General features: G+C 40.8%; 1 protein-coding gene across 2 annotated transcripts in view; it reads left to right on the top strand.

The window, feature by feature from the left end:
* Positions 1-18,451, top strand: part of LOC122792307 (phosphatase and actin regulator 2-like) — a 1,188,181-nt gene extending 1,169,730 nt beyond the window's left edge. For both annotated transcript variants that reach the window (XM_044060086.1, XM_044060087.1), the window contains 2 exons: positions 3,717-3,793; positions 13,578-18,451. In XM_044060086.1, coding sequence (XP_043916021.1) covers positions 3,717-3,793; positions 13,578-13,593 — 93 coding nt within the window. In that variant the 3' untranslated portion in view covers positions 13,594-18,451. The remainder of the gene's footprint in view (positions 1-3,716; positions 3,794-13,577) is intronic.
* Positions 18,452-19,720: the final 1,269 nt, after the last annotated feature.

The raw sequence follows: 19,720 nt of genomic DNA, 5'->3' as shown, positions 1-19,720 counted from the left end.
CCAATTGCTTACCTCTGGAAGCAGTTGGGAGTCGTTTTTCTCTGCACCAAACTGCGTGGCAGTCTATTACCACCGATTGTTGGGTGCAGAGTATAGACACCAGAGGTTACACCATTCCCCTTTCTTGTCAACCAACACTTCCAAAAAAGCTTCCCAACATTCCACCCAGTCAAAGGGAAGAGACAGCTTCAGAAATAAAAAAGCTGTCTCAAAAAAGTCTCATCCAACCAGTCCCACCAGACAAATGTGGATCCGGATTCTACTCAAGATTTTTTTTGGTGCCAAAAAAGACAGGGAACTGGAGACCCATTCTGGATCTCAGCAGCGTAAACAAGTCTGTCACCCAAACCAAATTGCGGATGGTCACAGTTCAACCATTTTCCCTTTTTTAAGGGAAGGCAATTGGATGTGCTCGATAGATCTCAGGGATGCGTATTACCACATCATGATGGACAAATGCTCCAGGAGGCTGCTTCAGTTCCAGCTGGGAGCCAGTGACTATCAGTTTCATATCCTGCCTTTCGGTCTCTCTACAGCCCCCAGAGTGTTCACAAAGTGTATGGCAGTGGTTACAGCTCATTTCAGACTACAAGGATTCCGAGTGTTTCCATATTTGGACGACTGGCTCCTCACCGCCCCCACCAAGGGTCTGCTGGTATTAGCCCTGCTTTACACTCTTTATCTGGTGAAAAGTCTGGGAATAACAGTACACTGGGAGAAATCAAACCTTGCTCCTATGCAGCAAATAGAATTCAGTGGAGCAGTGTTCAACACCTGGTCCTGTCTAGTGTTGCTCCCAATCCACAGACTCCAACGATTAAGGCTCCAGCTCTAGGTGATACTCTGTCAAACAAAATTTTCAGCAAGGGAGGTTCTGCAGGCCCTAGGTTCCATGGCAGCTTCAATCCCAATAGTGCCCCTTGCGAAGCTGCACATGTGAATTCTGCAATGACTACTTCTTTTGCAGTGGTTCCCAAACTGCTACCCTCTCAGTTCACAGATTTATATCACCAATTCCTGCAAGCAGGACCTTCTTTGGTGGATGAGGCCAGATGCAGAACTTTGGAGTTGCCCATTCCGGTCTCCTCAGTCCAAAGCCATTGTGACCACGGATGCTTCCCTGATTGGGGGGGCATTTCCAGGGAAAGACAGTCCAAGGCACATGGTCCACCCTAGAGGCCAACCTGCATATCAACATTCTAGTGCTGAGAGCAGTGCTGTTAGCGTTGCAGGCATTTCACTCGGTTCTCCCTTCTGGGACGATTGCAGTTCAGTCAAGCAATATGTCATTGGTCTGGTATATCAACAAGCAAGGAGGAACCAAGTCCTACCCCCGTGTTGCGAGGCCATGAGAATCTGGCAGTGGGCGATAGCTTCTGACAGCTTTCTCATAGCAATGCATATCCTGGGGAGCTCCAACGTAACTGCAGACAAACTGAGCAGATGCATCTTCCTGCCTCATGAGTAGTCCCTCAATCCCGAGGTGGCGACAGAAATCTTTAACCATTGGGGCCAGCCTTGCTGCGATCTTTTTGCCTCCCCATTGAACAACAAGTGCAGCAGCTATTTCGCCCTGTTTCCCCCAGAGAGGGAGTCCCCGAAGGACGCTGTGATCCACGATAGGACCACGGGTCTTCTTTATGCTTATCCCCCTATCCTGCTTTTCCCACAGTTCTTAAAGAAAGCTGTTCAGTTGAGATGCAAGGTGATCCTCATAGCCCTGTTCTGGCCTCAACAAGTTTGGTTCCCCTTCCTTTGGCCTCACCTAGTATACCTACCGTGAATTCTGGACCTGTTCCAGATGTGATTTCTCATCCCCAAGGGTTGAGTCACCCAAATCTGTCCAGTCTCAAGCTAACGGCTTGGTTTCCCCACTTCCGTTAGTTGCCAGGCAAGTTAACCTCACCTCACCTGTTCGGGACATCATTCTGGCCTCTAATAAACCATCCACCAGAAGATTATATCAGGATAAATGGAAAAGGTTCTCCATCTGGTCTAAGGATAACGTGCTAGACCCGTATTTGGCTCCAGTGACTGCAGTGCTGCAATACCTGGCTAGGTTTTATGAGAATGGAACCTCTGCCTCTAACATACGGGTACACCTGGCAACGATCTCAAATTTCCACAATGGTCTAGATGGCACCCCTCTCATCTCCTTACATCTATGCAATGCCCTTATCAAGGGAACCTCTCACATCACGCCTCCTGTCAGACAGCCTGTGGAACCATGGAACCTCACTTTGGTCCTTCGGTCTTTGACTGAAACCCCCCTTTGAACTTGCAGCGAAGTGTGACCTAAAGTCCCTGTCCTGGTAATTTTTGTTCTTGGTAGCCATCACGTCAGCCGACAGGTCTCAGAGCTGTAGGCATTATATATCAAGAGGCCCTATCTGGTCTTCCATAAAGACAGAGTATCACTCCGGATGAACCCATCCTTCCTCCCAAAGTCATTTCTGATTTTTCCATTAACCAGACCATTGACCTACCAGTGTTCTTTCTGAATTTTTCCAATAAAGAGAGTACTGCCTACATTCCTTGGATGTACATAGGCAACTGAGATTCTACCTAGACAGGACCAAACCTATCTGTAAGTTTGAACAGCTTTTCATCTCCTTTTCTGGGCCTAGAATGGGAAATTGTGTTTCGAAGGTTACATTATCAAAATGGCTAAGGGACTGCATACATTTTATCTATTCCCTCACAAAAGAACCTATGCCAAAGGTTAAAGCTCACTCCACTAGATCTATGGCAACATCTGTAGCTTTCCATTCCAGGGCTTCCATGGATGACATTTGTGCAGCAGCCACTTGGGCTAAACCTCCTGCCTTTATCAATCATTACAAATTGGACTTGGTCTCCAGAGGGAGAGCTGCCTTCGGCTCAGTGGTACTCAGGAATGTTTTTCCATAAGGGCCACCCATAGATCTCAAGGTAGCTTGGGATTCTGTCCCATCAGTGATGAATGGAAAGAAAATTAACAACATCAGATAAAGAAGTTATGTCTTACCATAATGTTCCATCTGTGTTGTTAATCTTCTTTCATTCATCCCATCCCACCCCCCCTTCCCCCGTCAAAGACTCCTGGGGGGTGCTTTGGGTCCAAATGGTGCACTAGGGCTTTTGCGCAGAAGTGGCCTCGGCTTTACTTCTCTATCTTCAACAAGCTCGATCTGAGGTAACAGGGAGAAAGGCATTCTGGGTAGAAGCTTAGCTCAAGAGTTTTTTTGGCTGGCACAAGCTTGGTAATAGGCCGACTCGGTTCCGAGGGCTCGGAACCGAACACATCAGTGATGAATGAAAGAAGATGAACAACACCGATGGAACGTTATGGTAAGACATAACTTCTTTTTTTTGAAACTTGTAAGAGTATCTAATCAATATAAAATGCCAGGAAAATTGTTCAGTCATCTTCCGTGGACTGACTCAGCATTATGGTGATATTTTGTCATTCTTAATTCATACATTTTCAATAGATCTGATTTGACCCTTCATTTATAATCAACTGTTGCAAGTGGAGCTTTTATAAATGGCATAAAGTGTATTAGGCATTTCTGTGCTGCTTGCCTTTTGCTTGGAGCAGTTGATAATGTTAGAATGACATCTCTGTTATACATTTAAGTCAGGGCACAGATTATTTGGCTTGTCAGCTTATGAAAATGAACCAACTGATCAAGTGATTAATTTAAACAATTTTTTATCCTGTGTTTTTCATTTAGGCTGCAATAAGAAAGGAATTAAATGAATTTAAAAGCACAGAAATGGAAGTTCATGAAGAAAGTCGACAGTTTACAAGGTTAGTATCATAATTTGTGTAGGTGTAAGGTGTTAAACTGAATACATAGCTACAGAACACTGAGTCAGCAGAAATGGTTTTCATATGTTCCTTTTCTCAGGCTAGCTGTTTAACTTACTGCTCAGGATTTATTTTATTTAAGTATGTATTTATTTATTTACATGCTTAAAATGTTTTGTAATAATTTGGAGCTTTTCTCCCCAGGCCTCCGTTGAAAATGGGCTTGTACCTAGACAGACCTTCTCAGTAATCAAATGTCAATAAATAAATAGATAAATAAATTTGATTATTTTTTTTATTTTAGGTATATAACAGAGCTATGGAACCTATCCCATGATTCTGAGTTCATATAATGTTCCTTCATATAGAAATAGATTTAAATAGACAGTTTTGTACCATTTTATATATTTTATTTTGCATTTATTGACTGGGACAGGCCAATTGGGCCTAAGAGACTGTTTTCAGCAGAGGCCCAAGGAGAAAAGACCCACATGCAACTATAAAGATTGATATAACAATAGCAATATACAGTAACATTAAACAATAGTAAAAGACTAATAGTTACATTTGCTAGTCAAGTGAGAATAGTAAACAAACATCTTACATACATCGTATAGGAAATGCAATACCTATTTTTACATTTGGTAGATGATAGTGGTAGACTGTAAAACAGGCACAGTTTGCTATACTAGATGGGACACTAGAAAATAAGGTGGCAAAGAAAAAGAGTAAGGATTGAAGGAGAGAGGGAGGAGGAAAAGTACCATATAAGTTAGGGCAAGGGGGGAGATAGAAAGTGAGTAGTGGGATAAAGAAAGAGTCATTGTGCTGGGGAAGAGCATTGGCAGAGCCATGATAACTTTAGATGTTCTTTGAGGTATCAGGTTTCGGGTTTATTAGTCTGTTTAAGGGGAAGGGGGAATGCATTCCAGATTTTGGCAACATAATTGGAATCTAATGCTGAGCCTGCAGTGTTTAGTAATTCATTTATTATGAGTTTATTTTTTGGCAACATAGTTGGAATCTAATGCTGAGCCTGCAGTATTTAGTAATTTGTTTTATTATGAGTTTATTTTTGTCTTGGGTGTGAAAGAGTTTCATTAGGGGTTTAGAGGTGGATGGTATCTTTTATAGCCAGGCATTTGTCAGGGCTTGCAGTGAGATTATGGGCAACAGTGAGCTGAGAGAGATGCAAGTTATGGAGGAGTTCATTCCAGTTTAGTAGTTTTAAGAACTGTAAAGTGGTAACCAAATGGTTTCAAGCAGTACAATTAGATTTAGCTTTGTACAAAATTATTTAGTACAGAGTTGAACTAAAACCCATACTTATAAAAGTACAAAGATATAAGTAACATAAGCCAATCCTGGAATGTAATCAGTCTTTTGTTCACCTTGTTTTGTCCTGTTTTACAGGAAGACAGCTCAGTTCCCATTTTTAGCTCTTTCCAATGTATAGAAAGTTCTACAACTGAAAAGTAATGCTAAGAAATGTGAAAAGTAGTTTCACCCCAAGAGATGCCAAATGTCCATATCCTTCTTGTATTCATGTATTTCTGGTACCCTTTTCCTTTCACCATGGTCTCTCAGCAGTCATAAGTGAGACTGGCAACATGGCTTAATTTTCTTTGGCAGGGCTGAATGTGAAGAACAATTGTGTGGGCTTTGTTTGACCATTTGTTTTTTGTATGATGTGTTATGAAGTGACATCACACTATCAATGCATGCTTTCACATGTTGCCCAGTGTATGTTCTGCAACTGCCATGTTTGAGGCTGTGTTACCACCACTGGTGACTGACTGGCGTCTGCCATATACAGCCACATTATAGTGGATGCTTGGTCTTCCCTTCATCTACAAGAAGAGGTGATCTTTGCTTGCTTGGTTCCCAAAACTAGTTTACTATCAGAATATTGGGATATTCCCTTTCTCTACTACTGAGCTGACTCAGGTAGAGAAAAACTGCTGAATTTTTACCTGAGTTTGGATAAACGTTAGATCTAGGAAACTGCTCTAGACATGTGTGCATGTTGGAACATTGCTGACTGACTGCTGTTCACAAAAGTGAACAGTAACTATGGAGGATAGGTAGCACCACTGCCTCCCAATGCTTAGGATGACATTACACCACAGTCTCCACAAAGGGTGCAGTAATCACAAGAAAGTGCACACAAGTCTGTTTCAATGATTAATCCACAAAGTGCAACCTGGTTCCAAGTGCATAAAGGGAGCATGCTCTGGTGTCCTAGGTATGGACTTCCAACCTCCATATCCAAAGTGACTTGCACTTACAGAACTAAGTCTTGTGCCCAGCTGTCACAGACCCCTGCCTCACCACTCACTTTTTCTGTGAACCATTGTCTTAAACCACCCCTTTATCCATGGTAACTGCATTTCACTCAAAGTATTATTTACGCACGCGCGCACACACACACACACACACACACACACACACACACACACACACACACACACACACACACACAAAACACTACACTTCTCAGCGAAGGCTAGCAGAATTCTTCAGTGCCTCTCAGCTTGCTTCCTAGCCTGGTAGCACTGCCATTATTCCTGGAGAAGCCAGAGACTACCAGTTACCTATTGCTCTTAAACTGGCCTTATATGAAATACACCAGTTAACTCTCTTTCATTGGTAGTCAGCCAAAGCAGTTTTTTTAAGGTATGTACCATGCAGCTTATAACCAACAGTGCAAATAATGGTTATCCTGTAGGCAAATAAACCACACTACATAAATGGACTTAAAATAAAAAATACTAAGTACACTTGTAGTAAAAAAGGGTCTATATTAGAGCACCGAACATTTGAAATGCCGGGTGTTCTAATATCGACCCATTTTCAGTGAACTCTGAAAATATCGAAGTAACAGGAAACCAAATTCTTTCCTAGGGAAAGAATTTGGTTGTCCATTTCTGTTGCTTCGGTATTTTCAGCGCTCTGGTGGAAAGTTACGGGTTGGGTTCAGGTAAGTGTGCGATTGTGTGGACATGTGTGTTAGGGTGGGTTAGGTGAGTTAGGGTTAGGGCGCAGGTCAGGTAGGTGTGCGATTGTGTGAACGTGTGGGTTAGGGCGGGTTAGGTGAGTTAGGGTTAGGGCACGGGTGAGGTGACTGTACAATAGTGACAGACCTTAGGATTAGGGTTTGGGTTAAGGTAAGTGGATAGTTAGTGGTGTTTGCATAGTTTAGTGTAGAGTTAGGTGTTAGAAGTTTAGGTGTATGTGTGTGGATTGCTGTTTGTTTGGTGTGCTTATGTTGTGTGTATGTGTTTTGGAACAGCAATTTTTTTCCCTAGGAAAAAATTTGCTGTTCCAAATGTTCTATGTTTTTTTTCCGATTGCTAGGGTTCGATATTAGAACACTCGACATTTTGAATGTTCGGTGTTCTAATATAGACCAGTAAAAAATACTAGCCACAAGAGCTTAAATGTGAAAAACTGAACTTTATTTAAATAGCAGAGAAAACAATGCATATGCTAATTAAAATAATAGTAGGTTGGATCACAAGGAAAATCAACAGAAAAGACAATAGACATAGGATGTATGCAGAAAAATCTAAGCTCTAGATATCTGGGTTCACTGGCTAGTGTAGTACAAGAATATGGTCCTTAAATACCTAGTACTCACAGGTGGTTTCACACATGCAAGACAGCATCATCTCTTCCCTTTTCTCAGAATAAATGTCCATTTCCCCAATCCCCTAGATGTCTCTGACATCATCATTATCCTCTTGCTTGGGAAATGTAACATAAACCCAGTTCTTTTATTGAGCATAACAGTGGCTAAAGTTTGCCACAACTCATAAACAGCTCTTCTTTCCCCTGACTTCTGAATCTCTTAATGCCTTTAAATAAAATGTCCATGTAGCAATTACATTCCACTTGCTTGTTTGTTTTTTATGTCAATGAATTGTCTCATTTCTGCAATGAAAACAATAGAAGAATGGAAAAATGTTTTGATTCATTCAGCCTGGCATTGTTACAGCTGCTTTTCCTTTAGCAGCATTATCCCTGGCTTCACACCCCCCCCCCACCCAAACAGCCTTAAGCAAGTGTTCTTGAAGCATCCCTCAAAAAACAAGGCTTGAGATAAGGGTGCAAATCATCTGGTACATTGTCCCATTCCTTTTCTAACTAAGCCATCTGCATTGCTGTTGGCACTACCACAGCAATGCAGATGCCTTATTAAAAAAGTATGGGATAATATACTAGATGACTGCACTCATGTCTGAAGGATGCAGTCATCTGGTAGATTATTCCATAACGTTTGTAAATAAACCATCTGCATTTCTTTTGGCACTACAGCAGCAGCAATGTTGGATAGTCATGGTATAGGACTGAAAAACTGAACTGTATTTAAGAAGCATACCATTCTGTCCACTCGATCTTTGTAGCCATTTTAGAGTGTTACGGGCTATAACCACCATGAACTTTCTGTCATTAAAAAATGTTTATACCTTATGTTGCTCAAGTATACAACATGGTGCTTGTCTCCCTCTGAGTAAATCTAAGTTCAGCTCCCACCTCATAATTTGAAGCATCCACTTGGATAATATATTCCTGATTATACTCAGGAATGGCTACTATGTGGGGTCCACTAAGAGCCTCCTTGAGCTTTTGAAATGCCTTCTCACAGGCTGGGGTCCAGGCAACCTTATCTGTCCTGTTTTTCTGGGTAAAGTCTGGAAGGAGAGTAGCTGTTGTACTATACTGGGGGACAAACTTCCTATAGAACCTTGCTGTCAGTAGGAATGTCCTTACCTGTTTCTTGGTAGTAATGGTGGTCATGCCTCAGTAGTCCTAACCTTGGCAGGTTGTGACCTAATCCTTCTGCCACCCACTCTTTGATCCAAATAAGATACCTCAGCCAAACCCACTTGACACTTGTTAGCCGTGATGGTCAAGTCTGCTCTTTTGCAATCTACCTAACACTTCCTTAATATGTTGCACATGTTCTGCTCATGACTATCTGTAGATGGCAATTTCATCCAGGTAAGCAAGGGTGTAATCTTCCACTCGCACTAAGATGCAATGTACTACCTCTGGAAAGTTGATTGGGGCATTATCTGTACCAAAAGGCATATATTAAATACAACACAAATGGGGTCTGGCTGCGGCTGTCAAAGGTACCAGACCGTAATCCATAGTCAAGTCTATAGTAGATACTTGGCCCCATCCGGATATTCTAGGCCCCATCCGGATACTCTAGGGCTTTATCTGTCCAGGGAATTTGGTAAGCATCTGACTCTGTGTGAGTGTTCGGTTTCCTATAATCCACACAGAGCTAGGTGATGCCATATTTCTTTAGCATCAGCACCACTAATGGGGCTATGGACTGTTGGTCTTCTAGATTACTCCTACTTCCAACATGTCCTTCATTTCATTGTGTGTCTAAACTCTTTCAGGCACTCTATAGGGAGATTTTTTTGATTGGGTGCTAGGGTCCTGTGCCTACATAATACTCCACTTTAACTGAACTGTTCAGTTTCCTGTAATCCTTACAGAACTGGGTATTGTCATCTTTCTTTGGCACCAGTACCACTAGTGAGGCCCAGGGACTATTGGAGTCTTGGATTAGTCTCAATTTCAGTAAGCCCTTTCGTTCCTCTTTCAAACTTTCTGTAGGGAAATTGATCTGTGGGGTCCTGTGTACACATGAAGCATCACCAGTTGGGTACACCCTTGCCTAAGAGTAAACATATCCCACAGTTCCTAAAATACTGTTTGGATTTTCCTGAACCTGGCCAGGAATCAGGCCACTCCATCTACAGAGCTGTCAGATTGAGCACCACCGAGGAGGTCTACCTACAGATGCCTTGCTGACTCCTTCTGCAACTCAATGTAGATAGCAAGTGCCAGGGCCTCTGTCATAATAGTACTTGCTGTGTTACCACAATAGATTTTATGTATTGGCCTCCTGCTTGGTAACTCTCATGTTCTTCACATTACTTACCTTTTTTTTTTTTTTTTACAGTGGGGAAAAGGCCCTCTCAGGCTGCATGCAGCTTGTTGTGTCTCACATGAATAACTACTATCACCTTTTATTATAGAGAACGCTCTGTGATGTTTGCTGTCCTGTCATAACAGACCTTTGGCTACCATTGTGCCTGTGTTTGGGGCTCCTGTGCCAGCCCCATGAGCTCCCTAAACCTAGTCCTGAGGTTTAGGACATATTCCACAACAGATTACTTGAAAGTATCACACTCACCCTCCTATGCCTCTCAAATTAAATCCAGGGCCCCCTTAACCTGTGACTTTATAGTAACCCAAAGGGTAAAAAGCCTATGGATTCTTGGGGCACCTGCCTGTATCCAAGGAGAAGATGGGGAAGATACATGCCCCTTTCCCTGTTGAATTGGTCTGCAAATACCCTCAACATGGCCTTCATTGTAGAGTTAAACCTCTCCACCAGATCATTTGTCAGTGGATGGTACAAGATTATCTTTAGGTACTTTACCCCACAGCACTTCCACATTCATGCCATTACAGGATTAAAGGAAGTTGAATAGTTTAGTTCATGTGGAGCATTATGTAGGCACAGGATCCCAGCACCGAGTCAAACAATCTCCCTACAGAATGGCATCTCTATCATTGTTTCTCTAGGAACACTTAGCCTGCTGAAAATGTCTAGGAAATTATTTGCTACCTTCTCTGCCTCATTGGAAGAGAGACCCACCTCTTATGGGTACCTAGCAACATAATCCACAACTACCAGGATATAGTTCTTACCTGTAGAACTTGGGGTTCTCCAAGAACCTACAATATCCATAATTACCCTATGAAATGACTCCTCAGTAATACACAAAGGCATTGGAACAGATTTGTCTTTGTCTTCACCCTACCAATCTCCTGGCATAGCCGTTAGGTACTGCAGTACCTTGTTGTTACATCATTTGTAATCCCAGGCTCGTAAGAATTCTGCATGGCTTATTTTTAGTACTCTTTAGCCTGCAAAAGGAGTACAGTGAGCTATTTCCAGAAGTGCCTATTAGTAAGCCCTGGATACTACCAACTGTTGTATTACTTTTCCCTGTAGCCCTCCTTCAGGGTCCCATTCCCAGTACACAGTTTTGTCCCAGTATATGGATTCCTCCTGCCCTTTAATGTCTGGAGCCTCCTTGACTACCCCCTCAAATCCTGTAAAGTGGAGTCTGAGGGCTGAGTTTGTATAAGTTCCCCTTACAAGGGATGACTGGTAACATCTGCCATTGGTGCCTCAGATCCTGGCTAACTGCTGTCACTTACCTCTCTCCCTTACAGGTATCTAATTCCATGGGAATCCCATTATCTTCCCCTTGATGTGACTCAGATCCCACATCACTGTTACAGTCCAGCCCCTGTGCTGAAGAAGTCACATCACCAGCCCTAGATGGACGTGTGGGATGTGGTTGGGTCTGCTCCCTACTGCTTTCCCCATGGGCTTCCCTCTCTGCTTGGCTGCGTATAACAGCATGCACACAAGGTTCTGTAATGTCAGTGTCATTTCCTATTAGAACATCACCAAGAATGTCTTCAAATACAGCCACCTGCTTGCTACCTTGTCTCCTTCACAGTCCAGATAGACTCTGGCCATAGATTCCTGAAAAGGTTGCCCACCTAAGGTTCAGACTGGAGTGAAATGCTCAGGCAAGTAGTGCTGCTGTCTGACCACTACAGGTTTGACTATGGTTATGTCTGAGGCTGTATTCCTTTGGCAATGGACTCCTTCCCTTCTACTATGATAGGACACAGTCTGCCATTATACTTGGGTATAGCTGTTGCCTCTAAGTGACCCATCATTTGTCGTAGTCTTACTTCTTGCTAGCTTTGCCCCCTCCCCCACTGTAGTAGACAACAAGACCGTGCATGCCCTTTTTGATTACATTTAAAACATCTAGCTCCAAAAATCTTTGAGTGCACCTAAGCTCACAACTTACTCCTTATCCTGTGTAACCTGCTTAGATGGCCTAGGTTGCCCCCATGGGTTTCCCTGTACGCATGTGCAGTTCTGGGTACTCTCCTTCTGTGCAGTAGCAACCTGATAGCTAGGTAATGTCCCCTTTTCTCCCCATCTCCTCAGCAGTGTTACAGTACTGGTGTGCCACCCAAATCCTCGTGTCTTCAGACATAGTGCTAAGGACTGGTTTCCTGACCCAAAGATTTGCAAGCATATTTCATATGTGGTGATTTATCATCCACTCACCCATCTGTGAAAATAAGTGCTGATTTCTGAAATGTCAGTCATACTTTCATTTGCATTTTTCCTGTATTCATTAAACTTGTTTCTATACAGCTCTGGAGGCTGCTTATAACAAGCAAGCATGCATACATTAACTTTGGCATAATTTAAGCAATCAACATCACTGAGTTTATAAACTCCATGCATTAGTTTACTCATGAGCAGAGGAGTTAAAACCCTCACTTCTGCCCTTGGTCAACTTAATGCTTAGTACACACCCTTTCAGATGCCCTTATACAACAATCTAAATCTGCCCCTTCCTATATTGATGCCAAAGTATTGTACTGACCTGGACTTCCTGGGTGTGATTTTCCCCTTACCTATGACTCACATGCTTCTGGCATAGGAAGATCATTTCCTTTTTGTACTGGCATTGCTTTTGTCTCTGTCCTCTGGTCAGTTGCTGCATCCACTTTGTTGCCTTGATTTCCATGTACTTCATTTCCAGTGCCAGTCTCTGCAAGTCCATCTAGTCTGTAAATTCCTGTTGAGGTGGAAATGATGGTCCTTGTTCAGTCAGATGTCCAGCAGATTTTCTCCATGCTGCACTGAGCACAAACTTGCCTCCATCTTATTTTGGATATATTAGTCTTCTACACTCTTGTGGCTGTATAGTCCTTTGCAAGCTGACCTACTGACATTTTAGCAAACATGTTAGTAGAGCTCATTTTCCACCTTTTCCTAAACTAAGTAGACTATAACATAAAATAACTGCTAAGCATAGCCAGGTCTCTGTATATGTTCCCTTGTGGCTGTGAGGGTTCACACGCACATGCACACACAAACACACACACACACACACACACACACACACACACACACACACACACACACACACACACACACACACACACACACACACACACACACACACACACACACACACACACACACACCTTTATTGACAAAGCAGTTTTAGGCTGTATAATGTCAGTTCTGGTATCCCCACCACTGGAAGCTAAATGTGTATGATGAGTAGCACTGCTGCCACCCAATGCATAGAATGACTTGTCATTATCTTGAAGTGATAGCAAGGAAGTGCACACAATAGGTTTCAGTGATAAATCTCCGAAGTTCAGTCTAGCTTCAAGAGCATACATGGAATATACACAATGATATACGGTATCACTGTCAAGACTCCATCTGTCTGCACAATAGCATCAAGCTTATCTTTGTCACACTTTCTGAAATAATTGCATTTTTAAGTTCTTGAGAGGAAATGGCTTAGATATCTTATTTGGTTAAACCACCCACATACCTTGGTCTTTCAAGATTAGCTATAAGTTTACTTGTAACAAAAGTAGGCATAAAACTACCAAAGGCTTGTTCGTGATGATGGGAGAGGTGGTGAATTCCTTAGAATCACTCCATTTTTTACCGTCATGGTTTACACTTGTTGCCTGTGTATATGAGGACTATAAATGATACAAGGCATATGTCAGCATCACATGTAAATTGATATGTTTAAAGTAGAAAGAGTCGTGTGAAATATTAATTGTGCAAACAGTAGAAGTCAGCATTATTAATGAAAGTTCTTCATGTATCTTATTTCAGGTTTCATCGCCCATAGCAAAAGGTGAATCTGATATGTTTGAAGACGAATCCTGAAAGGTGGAATTTCCTGAAAGTCTGGGCTTGGCATGACAGCTTAAAGGTTTATAGCTGCTTCTCTTCTTGAAGCCTTTTGCACTGGACTAAGCTGGACTTGTGTCCCTCTGTGAAGTCCCCTAAATGACAATAAAGGTTATGACACCTTTGGTATATAACAGTATTCATTGTCTTTACCTGAAATGCTACAGATGAAGGCACTTAGCTGACCTATGGGAGACAACCTCTGTCTGGAACTCCTTGGGCTTTACAGAAGTGGCCCAGAAGCCAAACAAATGAAAGGGGGAAAGAGCTGGCCTCTTTCAGTTTGTGCTAACTTGTTCCTTCATTCCAGTAACGTGAGGAGATAACGAACTATCCATTTGAGTGTTTTAGTGACCTATGTACGTATGTAAACAAACTGTTGCATATAGAGAGGTCTGTCATTTCTACAGTGTTCTGTAGAGCAACGTGGTATGACAGTGTTCATGTATAGTAAACCTATCAAATGTGGTGCCAGATGAGACACTTGCCAGAAAATCATTTAATGACCTCTCAGTAGCTTTTTTAAGTGAACAATATCTATACATATATACCTATATAAAATATATATAAATATATATGTACACATGCATAATGTTGCAATATCATGGATGCCTGTGGAGATGTTCCTGTGTATTTCATTAGTGCTGGCTAGTTAAATCCAACTATGCTTTGGCATTTTGAAGTTTTTTTTTTTTTTCCATGGTGAGCTGTGTGCTTCAGTTGTAGGGTGTGATAGCCACATCAGACCGGAAAAGGAAGGTTCCTTTGTCCAAATGGCCTTCACTTCCATTCTTTAAACATCCCAGCCATTCATTATGTGTACATACAGGGTTGTGGGAGAAGGGTAACAAGGTTTCTTCCACACATAACTTGTAATCCAAATTTTACATTTTTGAAGAGTCTTTTGGTGATGTGGCATACATTTAGGTCAGGCCATTCAGAAATTTTAATGATGTATTCATGGTTTCCTTCTTAGGGTAACCTAATCGTTGTATTTATTTTTTGTATGCATTTTTAATTGTCAAGCTCCGAGGTGTGTACCAGGTGCTACCATGTCTGTCTGTGCTCATATGTGTTGTCAATCTATTTATTTGTTTTCTTTGTGTTTATTTTATCAGGACTGAATAAAAGTTACTTTCCAAGAATAGGTTACCTAGTTACTTTGCCAGTGACACAGTTAACCAGAAGACTGAATCAATAAGAAATACTAAACTAGTTTGAAAGGACCAAGGGATATACTGTGGAATAATATAGAGACCACTGTGAGGATGAGAACTCCATAGATATCACACTGCCCCTGCTTTGTATGAAGGAACAAAAACGTGTGTTATATTTTAGAACAAAATGAAGAAAACTGCAAGGGCAAACTGAGAGGGTCTTGTTTGCACAAAAATCTGCTGATAATAACAATATTGTAGAAGTGTAACCTCTTCAAGAAAAGCTACTCATCATTGCCTTATGCTTACTGTTCCCATCACATTTCCTGCACATTCAAATCAGCCTTTTTAACAGATATGAATAGATTCATTTGTTCTTTAAACATTGAATTTCTCTCATAAGGCATGTTAATTTACTTTCCGTTAATACCACTTTGAAAAAACAACATGCATTGCTAAATGAAGCTTCCCTTAATACATACTGGAATTCCTCTGTTAAGTGTTTTTTCCTATCTGCTTTTTGCTGGCAAAGACCACAGACTACCAAAAGACATGTAGATACAGCTTTATTGTCTGGGATATCTGCAACATGGAGTGGCTATTGATTTATTTGCTGGTTTCCTTCTTTTGAAACAAATGACAGCCTTGGAAAAATAATATTAGTATGGGTTTATGAAGCTGAAAAATATGTATGAATTACTTCCTTGCTGTTCTGTTAAATAGCATATTTGACATCTGAATTCCAGCCATTTGTATTGTAGACCAGAGTTGTTTTATCCATCTTGACAAGCACTTTTGTTTGCAGGTTAGCCATAATGGCTTCTGCAGAAGACATCATTAAATAATAAGTTGAATGGCTGCAATAATGAAGAATATTGTTATTACACTGCCAGAATTTAGTGAACTGTCCCTTATTGGTATGTTTTTCTGACTATAGCTAGCTGTTGCGCATGTATCAGTTTCTTGTTTCTTTAATATGAAGTATAAAGTTGTGTTGCTGTGTCCGAATTACCTTCCTACCTGAATTTCCCATTATAGTGCAATACTTGTGGCCATGACATTATAAAAACAATGTAATTCACAGATGAAAACGTGTTTGGTTGCAAAGTGCTTCTGGATTCTACAGGTACATTTTAGCAGCATGCTGACTGTCAGAGACATATTGTACGTAAAATATGACAGCAACACAATGATGTAGAGATGTTGTGGTACTTATCTAATCCATGCAGTATCTGTATTCATACAGTGATTCTGATGGTGAGTAGGCCCTGACTTGGGATATGCCATGTTGTCAAAGCTGTAGATTAGTGGTGAAGATAAAAATGTGAAAATCATATGACAACTGCAGATGATGAAAAATACATTATCTCAAGACCCCTGGTGTCTGATTTGCACCTCACTTTTTCTAATGTTATATGCAAACATGCCTACCTGGCTCAGTTTGGTTGTTTGGACTTGACTTCTTTAAACACAATAATGTAGAAATTTGATGTCAGGAAGCATCGTGAATGTTTTTTGGCAGGCTAGTGAGACATAGGGATCAGACCAAATACTGTATATGTGTTTATTTTCATGGCTAAGCCACATTTTTTTTTACCTCTGATGTATCATTAGATTTCCCATCACTGCTCTAAGCTGACAGCATTTCAGTAGTCAGTCACATGAATGTGAACTTTCCAGCTCCCCTTGTTTCAAGTCAAGGAGCACTGTGTTCTCTGTATGTCCCCTGCCTGTCTCTCCATATCCTACTTTGCTCCTTCCTCTACTCCAGTATCTGTAGTGACACCTATCTAGAGACCCACTTGTTAAGATGCTAATTTTCTTGGGAATGTAATGGTATGTGGGACCATTGGCTGCAACAGAAAGCCTTATAAAAACTGTTTTTGTTTTATTTCATGCCTGCTGTAGGATGTAAAATATAGAATATACCATGATACAACGTGGTGATTGCACATATGCCTGTATCAGAGCTGTAGCTAGCTGTTCTGGTGTTGTGTGCTGTTTCCCATTCTGGTGTCCCCCAGCTTTTTCTTCTTTATAAACTGTGCCAAACCTCTTGCTTCAGTTTATACCACACATGAAGCTCTGAAGTGCTTTCAACCCTGACTGCAAATGCAGTCTCAACATACATTTGATTAGAATCTGCTAATCATCTCTCCTACCACGTGTCTAGGGTGGCTGCCCCTTTGCCCCATCTTAGGTATACCTCTGATCTGTATGCTAGGACATTTAGAAGCTACACCTGAGAGCTGCCACTAATTCCGTACCCATCACCTGATTGATGACACTGATTCAGCATATGCTGGTATAATTATTCCCCAAGTCTCTGCTAGGGCCATTGATGCCACAGCTGGAGACCCTTTAACTTACCCCATCTCTGAGAGCCACTGACCACTTAAGCTCGCTTCCCTTTAACAAACTTTCTGGCACCTGGGTCTCTCACTGAACCTGCATTACAGTTAGCATAGTAGGGAGCAAAATCCTTATTTCTGAGTTTGCTCTGTATCTTCTGCTTTTTGAAAGTAAACTAAATTGAGCACTTTTTACATAAACATATCCCAGACTTTTTACACTTTTTACATAAACATATCCCAGACTTTTTAGATTGATTTCTTTACTTTTGATAAAAAAAATGAAATCCTGAGTCATTTGAGTGGGGGTCTAATTGCTTCCTGAAATAGTATGGTCAATGTGCTGTACTCTGAATGATCACAGAATGTATAGAAAGAGCAGCACTGCAAATCATTTGAAAAATATCTAAGGAATATCATTTAAAATGCTGTTTCTCTTACTAGTATAGCTTAAGAAAGAAAATTATAAACCCCACCTACGTTTTCAGTATCTATTAATATCTGACCTGTTACTTATGTGACACATCTTTCAAAAAATATTTGTCTGCATCATCCACAGATGTGGTCATTAGGGGACTGAAGTTGTAACATTACTATCTATTTAAATGGAATATGCAAGCACATCCACTATACATCAGGCTTTCCTTTTTTGACTGACATGTTCAGCTATATCAAACTACTTGCAGAGCTTAGACTGTACTTATGTACTTCATTTTTTTTTTATTTAATACATAATTATGAGCATCAGCCATTATTGATAATGTATCATATTAATGTATTTGTTCATTTTATTATACCCGTTTTATCCTATTTAGGGTCATGGGACAGCTACACCTTGTCCTAGCAAGCCCAGGTATAAAGGCAGAGAACCAGTTCTGGGTTGGATGCTAGTTTATTCATGTGTGATTATAGTAAATATCCCAAATAAAACTATGTGGAGGCTACTGTAACAAGTTTGTATTTATCTTTATTTATCCATCTGAAAATATGTATGCCATGAACCCCATCTCGTTTTCTTTCTGTGTGTCTGTCCCTGTTTTCAAAGAATGATGTGTATAAAATTATTTTTTTTTTCGTATGCCTGAGGTGAATTAAGGCAAGAGGCAAATGGACAATGCTACCACGAGCTACAGTAAATTTCACCAGTGATCAGTCTGGACTAATTTATTATACTAGTATGCATACAAAAACTTTTCATAGGCATTTAGGGAGAAAAAAATCATCTACCTTTCTACTATATATATATATATATATATATATATATAGATCTAGGACATTTGATCGAGAGATCAAACGTCCAAATCCATAACCACTGAACACACTTTAACGAAAGCGCTTTAACCGAAAAAGCGCTTTCGCTAAAGCGTGTCAATAAAAAAAAAAAAAGCACTACATTTACGTCTGTGCCCCCCACACCCCCCCTACTTTAATATTCTCCCTCCGAGACCGTACTACAGTGGGGAAAAGGGAATTTTCCCTTATACGCACCGCAGTACAGCCTCGGCAACAGGCATACTTAACGCAAAAGGGCTTCTTCGGTGAAAAGTACTTTCGCGTAAGTATGCTCGAGCTTAATGTATTCGGACATTTGATCTTTCGATCAAACCTCCTAAATCCATATATATATATATATATATATATATATATATATATATATATATATATTTGGGTCTATTTTGTTTTTTTCGGAGTTTCAAAACTTCGAAACCCACATGGCCAAGACCATATGATTGAAGTTTTGAAACTTCAAACAGTTTGCATTGAGATCGCCGTGTAGTGCGGAATGGGAGAGTTACCATTTTCCTCTCTGTAGTGCGATCTCGGAGTTGGCATATCTAATTAGTAGTGGGTGTGGGGGGCGCAGGAGGGCTTGCCCCCCCTGCAAAAATGGGAAGATAACCTTTTTTTTTTTCGATCATATGGTCTTGTCCATATGGATTTCGAAGTTTTGAAACTTTGATAAAACAAAGTAGACTCTTATATTTATATATATATATATATATATATATATATATAGAGAGAGAGAGAGAGACACACACACACGCACTAGAAGGTTTTAGAGCAAAATGCCTCATATTTGCATTGTCAGAAATCCTGATTTTAATAAATATACCACAGTCATTAATAGTAAAGTCCCAAAATAAGGTGGAAATGCCCCCTTTTGCTTACCCTGAACTTTCCATACCAAATCAAAGCCCACAGTACCTTAGAGAAATGTTATTTTTATTTAGAGTCTTTATGCCAAGATTGGGCATTTTGTGGTATAGTAAGCCAGAAGAAATTATGTCCTCATTAATTATTTGATGTGTGCTTACCCAAAAATACACTGCTCGCTGGCTTCATCTGGCCAACTTTTTGTCTTGAAATTGTTGCTGGAAGTTTGACTTAGCCTATAGAAGAAAAGCGTTGCTGGGTGGGAAGATATATGTTGAGAACAAATAAGAGAAGGGACTCGGAGCTGTATGAATGCAACAGTAAGTGGTGATGAGGCTGTTGTTCAGAGCTAGAAGCAAGTGAGCTAACACATTCAGTCAGTTGGTAAATTAATCAGTCCGTC

This window comes from Protopterus annectens, chromosome 1.part2 (genome assembly GCF_019279795.1).
Source record: "Protopterus annectens isolate FY-2018-M chromosome 1.part2, PAN1.0, whole genome shotgun sequence".
NCBI lineage: Eukaryota > Metazoa > Chordata > Ceratodontiformes > Protopteridae > Protopterus > Protopterus annectens.
The sequence above is the reverse complement of the archived record's forward strand: the minus strand, read 5'-3'. Positions and strand labels throughout refer to the sequence as shown.